This window comes from Eucyclogobius newberryi, unplaced genomic scaffold, assembly GCF_026437365.1.
Source record: "Eucyclogobius newberryi isolate DKJ021-1_F unplaced genomic scaffold, fEucNew1.0.hap1 SCAF_116, whole genome shotgun sequence".
Taxonomy (NCBI): Eukaryota; Metazoa; Chordata; class Actinopteri; order Gobiiformes; family Gobiidae; genus Eucyclogobius; species Eucyclogobius newberryi.
In genome coordinates, this window is record NW_027315742.1 from 125,257 (window position 1) to 140,000 (window position 14,744).

The window sequence follows — 14,744 nt, forward strand, 5'->3', positions numbered from 1 at the left end:
TCCACGACCTTCACGACCTCCACCACCTCTGCGGCCTCGGCAGCTGGAGCCTCTAGACGAGTTTCTTGGCCTCGAAGAAGCTCTTGAGATGTTTCATCTGCCAGATCCCAGTGAGGAGGAGGATGAGCGTCTGAGCGATGGACCACCACAGGACCCTCTGATTGGTGCTCTCGCTGGTCATCCTGAAGCGCTCCTCCCGGTACTGAGGGGAGAGAGCGGCTTTAGAGCGGCTTGAGAGGCCAGAGAGCGGCTTTAGAGAGGCCAGAGAGCGGCTTTAGAGAGGCCAGAGAGCGGCTTTAGAGAGGCCAGAGAGTGGCTTTAGAGAGGCCAGAGAGCGGCTTTAGAGCGGCTTTAGAGAGGCCAGAGAGCGGCTTTAGAGCGGCTTTAGAGAGGCCAGAGAGCGGCTTTAGAGAGGCCAGAGAGCGGCTTTAGAGAGGCCAGAGAGCGGCTTTAGAGCGGCTTTAGAGAGGCCAGAGAGCGGCTTTAGAGAGGCCAGAGAGCGGCTTTAGAGCGGCTTTAGAGAGGCCAGAGAGCGGCTTTAGAGAGGCCAGAGAGCGGCTTTAGAGAGGCCAGAGAGCGGCTTTAGAGCGGCCAGAGAGCGGCTTTAGAGCGGCCAGAGAGCGGCTTTAGAGCGGCCAGAGAGCGGCTTTAGAGAGGCCAGAGAGCGGCTTTAGAGCGGCTTTAGAGAGGCCAGAGAGCGGCTTTAGAGAGGCCAGAGAGCGGCTTTAGAGCGGCTTTAGAGAGGCCAGAGAGCGGCTTTAGAGAGGCCAGAGAGCGGCTTTAGAGAGGCCAGAGAGCGGCTTTAGAGCGGCCAGAGAGCGGCTTTAGAGAGGCTTTAGAGAGGCCAGAGAGCGGCTTTAGAGAGGCCAGAGAGCGGCTTTAGAGAGGCCAGAGAGCGGCTTTAGAGCGGCTTTAGAGAGGCCAGAGAGCGGCTTTAGAGAGGCCAGAGAGCGGCTTTAGAGAGGCCAGAGAGCGGCTTTAGAGCGGCTTTAGAGAGGCCAGAGAGCGGCTTTAGAGAGGCCAGAGAGCGGCTTTAGAGCGGCTTTAGAGAGGCCAGAGAGCGGCTTTAGAGCGGCCAGAGAGCGGCTTTAGAGCGGCCAGAGAGCGGCTTTAGAGAGGCCAGAGAGCGGCTTTAGAGCGGCTTTAGAGAGGCCAGAGAGCGGCTTTAGAGAGGCCAGAGAGCGGCTTTAGAGAGGCCAGAGAGCGGCTTTAGAGCGGCCAGAGAGCGGCTTTAGAGAGGCTTTAGAGAGGCCAGAGAGCGGCTTTAGAGAGGCCAGAGAGCGGCTTTAGAGAGGCCAGAGAGCGGCTTTAGAGAGGCCAGAGAGCGGCTTTAGAGCGGCTTTAGAGAGGCCAGAGAGCGGCTTTAGAGAGGCCAGAGAGCGGCTTTAGAGCGGCTTTAGAGAGGCCAGAGAGCGGCTTTAGAGAGGCTTTAGAGAGGCCAGAGAGCGGCTTTAGAGAGGCCAGAGAGCGGCTTTAGAGAGGCCAGAGAGCGGCTTTAGAGCGGCTTTAGGGAGGCTTTAGAGAGCGGCTTTAGAGAGGCCAGAGAGCGGCTTTAGAGCGGCCAGAGAGCGGCTTTAGAGAGGCCAGAGAGCGGCTTTAGAGAGGCCAGAGAGCGGCTTTAGGGAGGCTTTAGAGAGGCCAGGGAGTGGCTTTAGAGAGGCAAGAGAGCGGCTTTAGAGAGGCCAGAGAGCGGCTTTAGAGAGGCCAGAGAGCGGCTTTAGAGAGGCCAGAGAGCGGCTTTAGAGCGGCTTTAGGGAGGCTTTAGAGAGCGGCTTTAGAGAGGCCAGAGAGCGGCTTTAGAGCGGCCAGAGAGCGGCTTTAGAGAGGCCAGAGAGCGGCTTTAGAGAGGCCAGAGAGCGGCTTTAGAGCGGCTTTAGAGAGGCCAGAGAGCGGCTTTAGAGCGGCTTTAGAGAGGCCAGAGAGCGGCTTTAGAGAGGCCAGAGAGCGGCTTTAGAGAGGCCAGAGAGCGGCTTTAGAGCGGCTTTAGAGAGGCCAGAGAGCGGCTTTAGAGAGGCCAGAGAGCGGCTTTAGAGCGGCTTTAGAGAGGCCAGAGAGCGGCTTTAGAGAGGCCAGAGAGCGGCTTTAGAGCGGCTTTAGAGAGGCCAGAGAGCGGCTTTAGAGAGGCCAGAGAGCGGCTTTAGAGAGGCCAGAGAGCGGCTTTAGAGCGGCCAGAGAGCGGCTTTAGAGCGGCCAGAGAGCGGCTTTAGAGAGGCCAGAGAGCGGCTTTAGAGCGGCTTTAGAGAGGCCAGAGAGCGGCTTTAGAGAGGCCAGAGAGCGGCTTTAGAGAGGCCAGAGAGCGGCTTTAGAGCGGCCAGAGAGCGGCTTTAGAGAGGCCAGAGAGCGGCTTTAGAGAGGCCAGAGAGCGGCTTTAGAGAGGCCAGAGAGCGGCTTTAGAGAGGCCAGAGAGCGGCTTTAGAGCGGCTTTAGAGAGGCCAGAGAGCGGCTTTAGAGAGGCCAGAGAGCGGCTTTAGAGCGGCTTTAGAGAGGCCAGAGAGCGGCTTTAGAGAGGCTTTAGAGAGGCCAGAGAGCGGCTTTAGAGAGGCCAGAGAGCGGCTTTAGAGAGGCCAGAGAGCGGCTTTAGAGCGGCTTTAGGGAGGCTTTAGAGAGGCCAGGGAGTGGCTTTAGAGAGGCAAGAGAGCGGCTTTAGAGAGGCCAGAGAGCGGCTTTAGAGAGGCCAGAGAGCGGCTTTAGAGAGGCCAGAGAGCGGCTTTAGAGCGGCTTTAGGGAGGCTTTAGAGAGCGGCTTTAGAGAGGCCAGAGAGCGGTTTTAGAGCGGCCAGAGAGCGGCTTTAGAGAGGCCAGAGAGCAGCTTTAGAGCGGCTTTAGAGAGGCCAGAGAGCGGCTTTAGAGCGGCTTTAGAGAGGCCAGAGAGCAGCTTTAGAGAGGCCAGAGAGCGGCTTTAGAGCGGCCAGAGAGCGGCTTTAGAGAGGCCAGAGAGCAGCTTTAGAGCGGCTTTAGAGAGGCCAGAGAGCGGCTTTAGAGCGGCCAGAGAGCGGCTTTAGAGAGGCCAGAGAGCGGCTTTAGAGCGGCTTTAGGGAGGCCAGAGAGCGGCTTTAGAGCGGCTTTAGAGCGGCTTTAGGGAGGCTTAAAGAGCCATGGTGCAGGTGGATCTAGTCTCTGACCCTCTGGTAGTTCTGCTCCTTCTGGATCTGCTCCACTTGGTCCAGGAGCTGTCTCACTCGCAGCTGCAGCTCCGTCAGTTTGTCTTTGGCCGCGATCTCAGGGTAATTATTGGTGTGTTCGCCCACCTGAATGTCCAGATGCACTCTCTGCACCCAAAAGACACATGCAACAGAGTCAAGGACACATAATGTCCTCATGTCACGACAGAGACGGGACAGAGAGACAGAGGGACGGGACAGAGAGACAGAGGGACGGGACAGAGGGACAGGACAGAGAGACAGGACAGAGAGACAGAGGGACGGGACAGAGAGACAGAGGGACGGGACAGAGGGACGGGACAGAGGGACAGGACAGAGAGACAGGACAGAGAGACAGAGGGACGGGACAGAGAGAAAGAGGGACGGGACAGAGGGACGGGACAGAGAGACAGAGGGACGGGACAGAGGGACAGGACAGAGAGACAGAGGGACGGGACAGAGGGACAGGACAGAGAGACAGAGGGACGGGACAGAGAGACAGAGGGACGGGACAGAGGGACAGGACAGAGAGACAGGACAGAGAGACAGAGGGACGGGACAGAGAGAAAGAGGGACGGGACAGAGGGACGGGACAGAGAGACAGAGGGACGGGACAGAGAGACAGAGGGACGGGACAGAGGGACAGGACAGAGAGACAGAGGGACGGGACAGAGGGACAGGACAGAGAGACAGAGGGACGGGACAGAGAGACAGAGGGACGGGACAGAGGGACAGGACAGAGAGACAGAGGGACGGGACAGAGAGACAGAGGGACGGGACAGAGGGACAGGACAGAGAGACAGAGGGACGGGACAGACATTCAGGACGTACCAGTTTTCCTCCGGCGAACAGCGCCATCTTGGTGGAGTTGGAGTGAAGACAGATCTGATGTTCTCCAGGAGTGTGAGACGTGAAGGTGAAGCGGCCGTCTGACCCGTACTGACGGGACAGAATCATCTGAAGGAGACAGAGCGGTCACAGAGGGGTCAGGAGCTCGGTCACAGAGCGGTCACAGAGGGGTCAGGAGCTCGGTCACAGAGCGGTCACAGAGGGGTCATGAGCTCGGTCACAGAGCGGTCACAGAGGGGTCAGGAGCTCGGTCACAGAGCGGTCACAGAGGGGTCAGGAGCTCGGTCACAGAGCGGTCACAGAGGGGTCAGGAGCTCGGTCACAGAGCGGTCACAGAGGGGTCAGAAATGTGAGAAGGTTTGACCACGTCACCCCTGCGTGTGGTGACGTGGTCAGCATAAACTCTAGAGCTACAGAAGGAAGGGCATCTGACCTTTGTGTCCGGGTCCTTTATCTCCACGTGCATCCCCAGACCTGGAGTGGACGGCAAGAAGGAGCTGGACTGTTTGTCCCAGAGCTGAGTCCTGTATTTACCTGAGGGACACACACTGTTATGGCTCTGAGCCTCATTTAGCCTTAGGCCCTGGACCAGAACCTGGACCTGGACCTGGACCGGTCCTGGTCCAGGTCCAGGTCCTGGTCCAGGTCCAGGTCCTGGTCCAGGTCCTGGTCCAGGTCCTGGTCCAGGTCCAGGTCCAGGTTCTGGTCCAGGTTCTGGTCCAGGTTCTGGTCCAGGTCTTTGTTCTTTGATAAACGTTGTGTTCTGAATGAAACCTTCTACGACTCGTTTATCGCTTCTTTAACCGTCACAAAGACAAAGACAAATATAATAATAATTAAAGCCGCAAGCGGCATCCAACGGCCCTCGCGGGCCGCTGGCCTTCCGACTCTGCGCTTTCGACTTGATAAAGATGGCGCCCTTATTGTGTGTTGAATTAAAAAAGAACTTGACAGACGGCGACACATTGGACATGGCCAATCCAGTGCAAATGAACACAAGTGTCAGTCAAATTTGCTGCGCCGCCGCACAGAGACCTTAGCACTTAGAATATAAATATGGATAACTTTTGATGCCGCGCTTGTGTAGATGATATTTCCCAAAGTAAAGCTTGATCGAGCTATTGCCCACGGAGGAGTTTGTTAAAGTGTGAAGCGTAAATTTGAACATTTCAAAGATTTGGCGTTTTCCCATTTGTGACAGTATATTTGCAGCTCCACGGCACAGAGACCGTACCACTTAAAATCAAAATATGACTAACTTTTGATGCCCCGCTTGTGTAGATGATTTTCCCCAAATATGAGCTTGATCGGGCAATCGCCCTAGGAGGAGTTTGTTAAAGTGTGAAGCGTAAAAATGTGGTGATTTTAGAGATTTCGCTGTTTTCCCATTTCTGACATATATTTGCGGGTCCGCCACACAGAGACCGTAGCACTTAAAATCAAAATATGTATAAGTTTTGATGCCCCGCTTGTGTAGATGATATTCTCCAAATATGAACTTGATCGGACAATCGCCCTAGGAGGAGTTCGTTAAAGTGTGAAGCGTAAAAATGTGGTGATTTGAGCGATTCTGCGATTTTCCCATAAGGATAACATGGGATGTTTCTGTCATCGCTACGGTTACGCCGTACAAAATATGACTTTGGCTCTCATACTTTTATGATCAGGATGGCAAATTAGAATTTTGTTCAAAATATCATGTCATTTGGAAAAACTCTATTGTTTATAGGCCACTCTGAAGGCCAAATAGTCAGAATTCTGGGAAACGTTTGCGGCTCCGTCGCACAGAGACCGTAAAAGCTATCCTTAAAATTTTGATAACTTTAGATGCCCCACTTGTCTAGAGGACGTACACCGATTTTGAGGTCGGTGGGCAAAACGCACTAGGAGGAGTTCGTTAAAGTGTGAAACATAAAAATGTGGATATTTGAGAGATTTAGCTGTTTTCCCATAGGGATAACATGGGAGGTTTCTGTCATCGCTACGACTACGCCGTAAAAAATAAGGCATTTGTCTGATTGGCTTTTTTGATCGGGATGGCAAAATAGAATTTTGGGTAAAGTTTAGACAATTTTGGTAAAACTAATTTTTGACCTTCAATGTTAATTTAAAGGTCACTCTGTAGGGGGCGCTATCGCGGCCATTTCAATTTTGTCATCATAAACTGGTCCAAACTAGAAAGTTTAACAACTGATTCAAATTTGGTCCTAATCGGACTGGTTTTGATCAAAAGGGAGCAATTTTTAGATCTGCAATATTCCAAAATAAGTTGTCCAACTTTGCGGCCGCGCCGCACACAGACCGTAAAAGGTATCTCAAAAAATTGAATAACTTTAGATGCCCCACTTGTCCAGAGGACGTACGCCGATTTTGAAGTCGGTGGGCAAAACGCCCTAGGAGGAGTTCGTCAAAGTTTGACGTGAACAAAATGGCTAACACAGCGTGTTTTCATTTTCAAAGGAAGATGGCGGGCATAGGGTAAGTCTGGAGGCGTGGCCACAGTAATATTTTTTTTTTGTCCTCACGAGAGGAATGTGTGTCCCGAATTTCGTAGCTCTACGACAAAGTTGACCTCGGGGCGTCTCCCATAGGCGCAATATATTTTGACTTTTGTCGGTGGCGCTGTCGCGCCATTTTTAAACGGAAAAAAAAATGGCCCAGAAAAAATCAAATTTTTCGCCGATTCTGAATTTTGGGCAAAGTTTGGTGAGTTTTTGAGCATGTTCAGGGGGTCAAATTAGAGCTCAAAAAGCAGAAGAACAAGAAAAATAATAATAAAAATAAATATAGCCGCAAGCGGCAATGATCGGCCCTCGCCACGCCGCCGCCACACCGCCGCCACGCCGCAAGAGGAGGGGGCGCTAACGCGCCCCAATTGTCCTTTTATCACGCCTACTGCTGAATCTGTGACGCTGTCACATCTTCTCCCCTTTGTTTTACCATCAAAAAGCAATTTTATTTTGAATTCTTGGCAAAATGTGCGGCTTTGCCGCACAGACACCGTGACTCTTTGAATGAAAATGTGGATAACTTTTGATGGTCCTGAAGATGAGTCTCACCAAATTTCAGGTTAATAGGGCTGACGCCCTGGGAGGAGTTTGTGAAAGTCTAAAGTGTAAACATGTTCTGGCCCCATTGGAATAACATGGGAGGTTTCGGTCATCGTTACGGCAACGCCATAACAATTATGACATGGGTCTCATTGACTTTTTTGATGGGGATGCTAAAATTGAGTTGTGTGTCAAATTTCATATAATTTCGCAAAACTAAACATTTAACCTCCATATAAAATCTGTAGGGGGCGCTGTGGCGCCAAATGAATTTATTTCACTTCAAGTAGGTTTAGGGCAAAGAGTTTAACAACTGATTCTAATTTGACGCAATTCGGACTTTATCTGCACAAACGGCAGAAATTTTAAATATGGGAGATTTCTGAAATTTTAGCTACAGTTTGCGGCTTCGCCGCACAGAGACCGTGACAGGTATCAATGTAATTTGGATAACTTTTGATGTCCCACTCCTCAGTAGCATTTTCACCAAATTTCAGCTTTTTAGGGCCAACGCCCTGGGAGGAGTTCGTAAAAGTACGACGTTTGGAAAAACTCCGAAGTCATGTTTAGCCATTTTTGAAGCAATATGGCCGACATTTGGTTCGGGGGACGGCGTTGCCGTAATAATATTTTTTACTTCTCTTGTCACCATCTACCTCTGCGCCAAATTTCATGATTCTACGATCAGATTTTTTTTGGGTCATTTCCCATCTCTCAATGCATTTTTGGTACATTTGGTGGCGCTGACGCGCCAATTTTTTTTATTTTAGAAAAGGGAAATAGCCAGAATGTAGAGAGGCACGATTTTTAGAGGTGTGCAAATTTTTGTGACTTTTCGTCAATGTTCACTGGGTGAAAAATAGGGGGGTTGGTCCCGAGAAGAAGAAGAAAGAAAGAAAGAAAGAAAGAAAGAATAATATTCCGATGCGAAAACAATGTTTCCCATTTTTCAAATATCATAAACTATACATTTTCGGAAAGCGCTCGCGCTTTCCTACCTCATGGTGTGGGTCCCTGGTCACTGACGGGTACTTTCGATAATTTTGAGTGGGCTCCGCCCACTTTGTGTTTTTGGCCCTCTATACAGTAATAATGTTCAATTTTTGCATTACATGCTTATATGCACGGAACATGCAAGAGATGGGGAACGTATTCGTGAGCTACTTAGCGCAAATGAGTGCTTTATATGGGGTCGTCATCCCAATGTAAAGTGCTCGTTTAGTGCGAACTTTTGCACGGGCTTCGCCCGTTTACAACGGTAATGTTCCATTTTCCTACAACTAATTAGTATGCACGGGGCGTGCATGAGTGGAGGAGTGCGTTAGTGAGTGTTTGGAAGTGGGCGAGCGCTTCGCGCTCGATTTCGTGCGCACTACGTGCGCACTTTCGCAGCCGTGCTTCGCACGGCCTTACGAGATTAATAGGCCTCTCGCCAGCTTGTGGCGCTCGGGCCTAATAATATTTTTAGCAAAAACAATATAGCCGTTTCCACTATAACAACAAATTATACATCATTTGAAAGCTCTAAGCCTTCCCCATGCCGCCATGGGGTGGAATCATCATTACGAGCGCTTACGCGGTCGTCACTCCCTATTCCGTCGGGATGCCCCGCCCACTCCCCATAGACTTCCATTGATTTGAGCAGATACAAGCATGGCCCATGCCTGCGGCATGGATTCTCGCGTACGGGACGATGCCAGGAGGGTTTTTGGAGGAATGCAGCGCTTCGCGCTGCTGTTGTCAACAATTAGTGAATGGACTACGCCCATTCACTAATTGTTGACTATTTCTGTCATAGCAGGAGTAAGTATGCATGATCCATGCCTTCGGCATGGGCTAGTTCACTGTACTTGCCAGGGGCGACGGGGTACCAAACATGCGGGCTGCGCCCGCATGTTTGGTCAGACAGTTGCAACGCTGCCAAAGGCAGCGTTGCGGGAGCAATAGGCCCTCCGCCCTGCTGGGGCTCGGGCCTAAATATAAATATAAAGTATATAATGTGACTTTGATGGTTTGTGGGACATGATTTAAACACAAGACTTTAATCTACAAATATATCACACTTTAACTTTAAGAACGACACTGTTCATGAAGCTTCAAGAAAGTTGTGTTTTTAAATCTTATTAATGTCTTTCACTTTGAATTGTGGACGTGAATAAAACATTTCATCTGTTTAAATGTGTTTTTGTTTGTGTAAATGAAGAAATATTAAAATAACTCTAAAAAGACTTGAACTAAGAGTTTCTTCAACATGAGCAGATGGAGAAGTGGAAAAAGACTAAATATGATTCACATTTGTGCGCTGCAAAATAAACTAAACTTACTTTAGTTCAAAATATTTCTCAAACTGAGTAAGATTCAAACATTTGTTCTGTTGTTGAAGCTGAATCGAGCAGAAATGAGTCAAGATTATGTCTGTAATTAACTATAAAACCACTCAAAACGAGACAATCAACTTCCAAATGAACGTGACTCTATATGTGTTATTTTTTGCAGTGATATGGCTTTAAAACACTTTGGCATTTTAATAATCTGATTATAACGTTTAATAAAGTGTAATAACGTGGAATAATGTGTAATCATGTGTAATATTCTGATAACTTGTAATATTCTGATAACTTGTAATCATGTGTAATAATCTGATAACATGTAATATTCTGATAACATGTAATATTCTGATAATAACATGTAATATTCTGATAATGTGTAATAACGTGTAATATTCTGATAATAACGTGTAATATTCTGATAATAACGTGTAATAATGTGTAATATTCTGATAATAATGTGTAATATTCTGATAATGTGTAATAACGTGTAATATTCTGATAATGTGTAATAACGTGTAATATTCTGATAATAACGTGTAATATTCTGATAATAACGTGTAATAATGTGTAATATTCTGATAATAATGTGTAATATTCTGATAATGTGTAATAACGTGTAATATTCTGATAATGTGTAATAACGTGTAATATTCTGATAATAACGTGTAATAACGTGTAATATTCTGATAATAACGTGTAATAATGTGTAATAATCTGATAACGTGTAATAATGTGTAATATTCTGATAATAACATGTAATATTCTGATAATAATGTGTAATAACGTGTAATAATCTGATAATAACGTGTAATAATGTGTAATATTCTGATAACGTGTAATAACGTGTAATATTCTGATAATAACGTGTAATAATGTGTAATATTCTGATAATGTGTAATATTCTGATAATAACGTGTAATAACGTGTAATATTCTGATAATAACGTGTAATAATGTGTAATAATCTGATAATAATGTGTAATATTCTGATAATAACGTGTAATAATGTGTAATAATCTGATAATAATGTGTAATATTCTGATAATAACGTGTAATAACGTGTAATATTCTGATAATAATGTGTAATAACGTGTAATAATCTGATAATAACATGTAATATTCTGATAATAATGTGTAATAATGTGTAATATTCTGATAATAACGTGTAATATTCTGATAATAACGTGTAATATTCTGATAACGTGTAATATTCTGATAACGTGTAATAATGTGTAATCTGATATTAACGTGTAATAATGTGTAATATTCTGATAATAACGTGTAATATTCTGATAATAACGTGTAATAATGTGTAATATTCTGATAATAATGTGTAATATTCTGATAATAACGTGTAATGTGTAATATTCTGATAATAATGTGTAATATTCTGATAATGTGTAATAACGTGTAATATTCTGATAATGTGTAATAACGTGTAATATTCTGATAATAACGTGTAATATTCTGATAATAACGTGTAATAACGTGTAATATTCTGATAATAACGTGTAATAATGTGTAATAATCTGATAACGTGTAATAATGTGTAATATTCTGATAATAACATGTAATATTCTGATAATAATGTGTAATAACGTGTAATAATCTGATAATAACGTGTAATAATGTGTAATATTCTGATAACGTGTAATAACGTGTAATATTCTGATAATAACGTGTAATAATGTGTAATATTCTGATAATGTGTAATATTCTGATAATAACGTGTAATAACGTGTAATATTCTGATAATAACGTGTAATAATGTGTAATAATCTGATAATAATGTGTAATATTCTGATAATAACGTGTAATAATGTGTAATAATCTGATAATAATGTGTAATATTCTGATAATAACGTGTAATAACGTGTAATATTCTGATAATAATGTGTAATAACGTGTAATAATCTGATAATAACGTGTAATAATGTGTAATATTCTGATAATAACATGTAATATTCTGATAATAATGTGTAATGTGTAATATTCTGATAATAACGTGTAATATTCTGATAATAACGTGTAATATTCTGATAATAACGTGTAATATTCTGATAACGTGTAATAATGTGTAATCTGATATTAACGTGTAATAATGTGTAATATTCTGATAATAACGTGTAATATTCTGATAATAACGTGTAATAATGTGTAATATTCTGATAATAATGTGTAATATTCTGATAATAACGTGTAATAATGTGTAATATTCTGATAATAATGTGTAATATTCTGATAATGTGTAATAACGTGTAATATTCTGATAATGTGTAATAACGTGTAATATTCTGATAATAACGTGTAATATTCTGATAATAACGTGTAATAACGTGTAATATTCTGATAATAACGTGTAATAATGTGTAATAATCTGATAACGTGTAATAATGTGTAATATTCTGATAATAACATGTAATATTCTGATAATAATGTGTAATAACGTGTAATAATCTGATAATAACGTGTAATAATGTGTAATATTCTGATAACGTGTAATAACGTGTAATATTCTGATAATAACGTGTAATAATGTGTAATATTCTGATAATGTGTAATATTCTGATAATAACGTGTAATAACGTGTAATATTCTGATAATAACGTGTAATAATGTGTAATAATCTGATAATAATGTGTAATATTCTGATAATAACGTGTAATAACGTGTAATATTCTGATAATAACGTGTAATAACGTGTAATATTCTGATAATAATGTGTAATAACGTGTAATAATGTGTAATATTCTGATAATAACATGTAATATTCTGATAATAATGTGTAATAATGTGTAATATTCTGATAATAACGTGTAATATTCTGATAATAACGTGTAATATTCTGATAATAACGTGTAATATTCTGATAACGTGTAATAATGTGTAATCTGATATTAACGTGTAATAATGTGTAATATTCTGATAATAACGTGTAATATTCTGATAATAACGTGTAATAATGTGTAATATTCTGATAATAATGTGTAATATTCTGATAATAACGTGTAATAACGTGTAATATTCTGATAATAATGTGTAATATTCTGATAATAATGTGTAATATTCTGATAATAACGTGTAATATTCTGATAATAACGTGTAATAATGTGTAATAATCTGATAATGTGTAATATTCTGATAACGTGTAATAATGTGTAATATTCTGATAATAACGTGTAATAATGTGTAATATTCTGATAATAACGTGTAATAATGTGTAATAATCTGATAATGTGTAATATTCTGATAACGTGTAATAATGTGTAATATTCTGATAATAACGTGTAATAATGTGTAATATTCTGATAATAACGTGTAATAATGTAATAACGACGTGTAAATCTGGAGTTTTGGACAGTTGTGATGACATGTTAAAGGAGATATTGTGCTGTCTCTGGCTCAGACTGAAACAGCTGCTGATGCTAATGCTAATGCTAACAGCCGGCTCACCGATCACCATCGTCTCGTCCGGGATTTCCTCGATGAAGCATTTCTTCTCCGTTTCCCCGATGTGGAAGTACAAGCCGCGCGCGGGCGAAACGCACGCGAAGATGAGAATGACGAGCGACACGAACACGCGGAGCATCATTTCTGCCGCTCGTCCGCCCCAAAACACCGCGAGGAAACGTCACTGCGCATGTGCGGGACACGGCAGGGGGGTTTCCGGCTTCAGGCCCCGCGCGCTTTTCCCGCGAGTTTGACTGAAAGGCACCGGCAAATAAAGACTAATAAACTAGATTAAAAATAAAGGCTAATAGACTAGATTAAAAATTAAGACTAATAAACTAGATTAAAAAATAATAATAATAATAATAATAATGCGGATTGAAAATAAACTAGATTAAAAATAAAGACTAATAAAGTAGATTAAACATAAAGAAGATAATTAGAAATGAAGACAAATAAAGTAGACTAAAAATAAAGACTAATAAACTAGATTAAAATTAAAGAATAATTTAGTAGATTAAACAAAAAATAACAAAGTAGATTAAAAATAAAGCCTTATTAAAGGTGGTATGGACGATTTTTTTCAGCAATTTTTTTTATCATATTTCCTCGTGGCGTGGATAAATCATTAGTCCTGCCACGTATCAATCATAAAACGCACCTACCGCTCAACTGCAGCCGCGTCAGGCTCGTCCCCACGTTTCCGCGTGCCTAAGCGCATGGATCTATCATAATATAGTTCCCTCAGTGTACGGGGCAAAATGAAGACGGAGAAGGACAGTTCGAGCTGACGCAGAAGTGGACAGAAATCTACGGGAGACGAGAGATGCGATGCGCTCCGTTGTGCTAATAAACAAACGCACGTGTGTGTTGTATCAGTCCACACGGGGGAGGGCGCATGCGCACTTCGGCCTGCGTTCTCAAATCGCCGAAAAATCGTCCATACCGCCTTTAAGTAATTAAAAATTTGGGTACATATTAAGTCTATTTTTATCTTGTTTTTATAACTTATTCATTGTTCATTGTTTTGTGTTGCATTGAATCACCAGGACAAGTTCTAATGTTTTTGAATATTGTTCATCGACAATGACCTTTTCTGATTCTGAAAAATAAAGACAAAAAATGTGGATTAAAAATAAAGACTAATAAAATAGATTCAAATTCGAATTATAAAGACTAATACAATAGATTAAACATAACCCGTGATAAAGTAGAACATATAAGAGGTTTACAGCACATGCTAACACAGGATTAGCATGTTCCGTGAGCCTGACAGACTAAACCCGGGACAAAGTGCTGCGGGCTGATGACAGATCTTGACAGATCTGTACATTACTGTTGTTATCACACTTTGACTCTTTTAGCGCACGTTTTACGGTCGTTCCTCTGCGACAACGCGCCCTTCACGTGATCCGCGGGGCTTTTCGCCGTTAAACCCGCGTTTCCCGTCATGTTGTGGTTAGCTCGGACACGTTAGCCCGTCTTTGCTAGCCGTGTTCGGGTCACGTTTGGGTTCAACAAAAACGCGTCTTTCGCAGCGGCAAAAACCCCCGGGACGAGTGAACGTGTCACGGTAAGAGCCGTTTGAACCGGCGCCGCGGCGGGAAATGTCACGTTAATGCGGTTTGCGCGCGCGGGACGTCAAAGAGTGTCGTCTTGAACGCGGAACAAGCGGCTTCTTTTTGTCTATTACGTGTTTATTACATGTGTATTACGTGTTTATTACGTGTCGTGCTCCGCGGTCGTTAACGCGACGCTGTGAAAAGAACGTCCCGGGGAAAGACGCGTTTTTCCTCGTGGTTGGGCGGTGACGTCATGTGTTTTCCTGGACGTTTCCGCGCAGACTTTGGACTTTCGTTTTCACGCGTTTCGTTTGCGTCATTTTGGAACGTTTAAACTTTCATCTGTTTTAATGTTGCGTTAAAGC

The 14,744-nt window shown here is 43.6% G+C and overlaps 2 protein-coding genes across 2 annotated transcripts in view; one reads left to right on the forward strand and one right to left on the reverse strand.

Moving 5' to 3' along the window:
- LOC140355581 (transmembrane emp24 domain-containing protein 4) lies at positions 1-12,994 on the reverse strand. Its single transcript, XM_072440221.1, has 5 exons — positions 12,821-12,994; positions 4,422-4,522; positions 3,971-4,096; positions 3,122-3,268; positions 1-202 (listed from the first exon to the last, which is right to left on the reverse strand). Exons 1-5 carry the CDS (start codon positions 12,957-12,959, stop codon positions 53-55), a joined length of 663 nt encoding a protein of 220 aa, XP_072296322.1. The 5' UTR covers positions 12,960-12,994; the 3' UTR covers positions 1-52.
- Positions 12,995-14,170: 1,176 nt separating this feature from the next.
- Positions 14,171-14,744, forward strand: part of LOC140355582 (NF-kappa-B essential modulator-like) — a 44,049-nt gene continuing 43,475 nt past the window's right edge. Inside the window, exon 1 of the mRNA XM_072440222.1 lies at positions 14,171-14,390. The gene's annotated coding sequence lies outside the window, so the exon portion shown is untranslated. The remainder of the gene's footprint in view (positions 14,391-14,744) is intronic.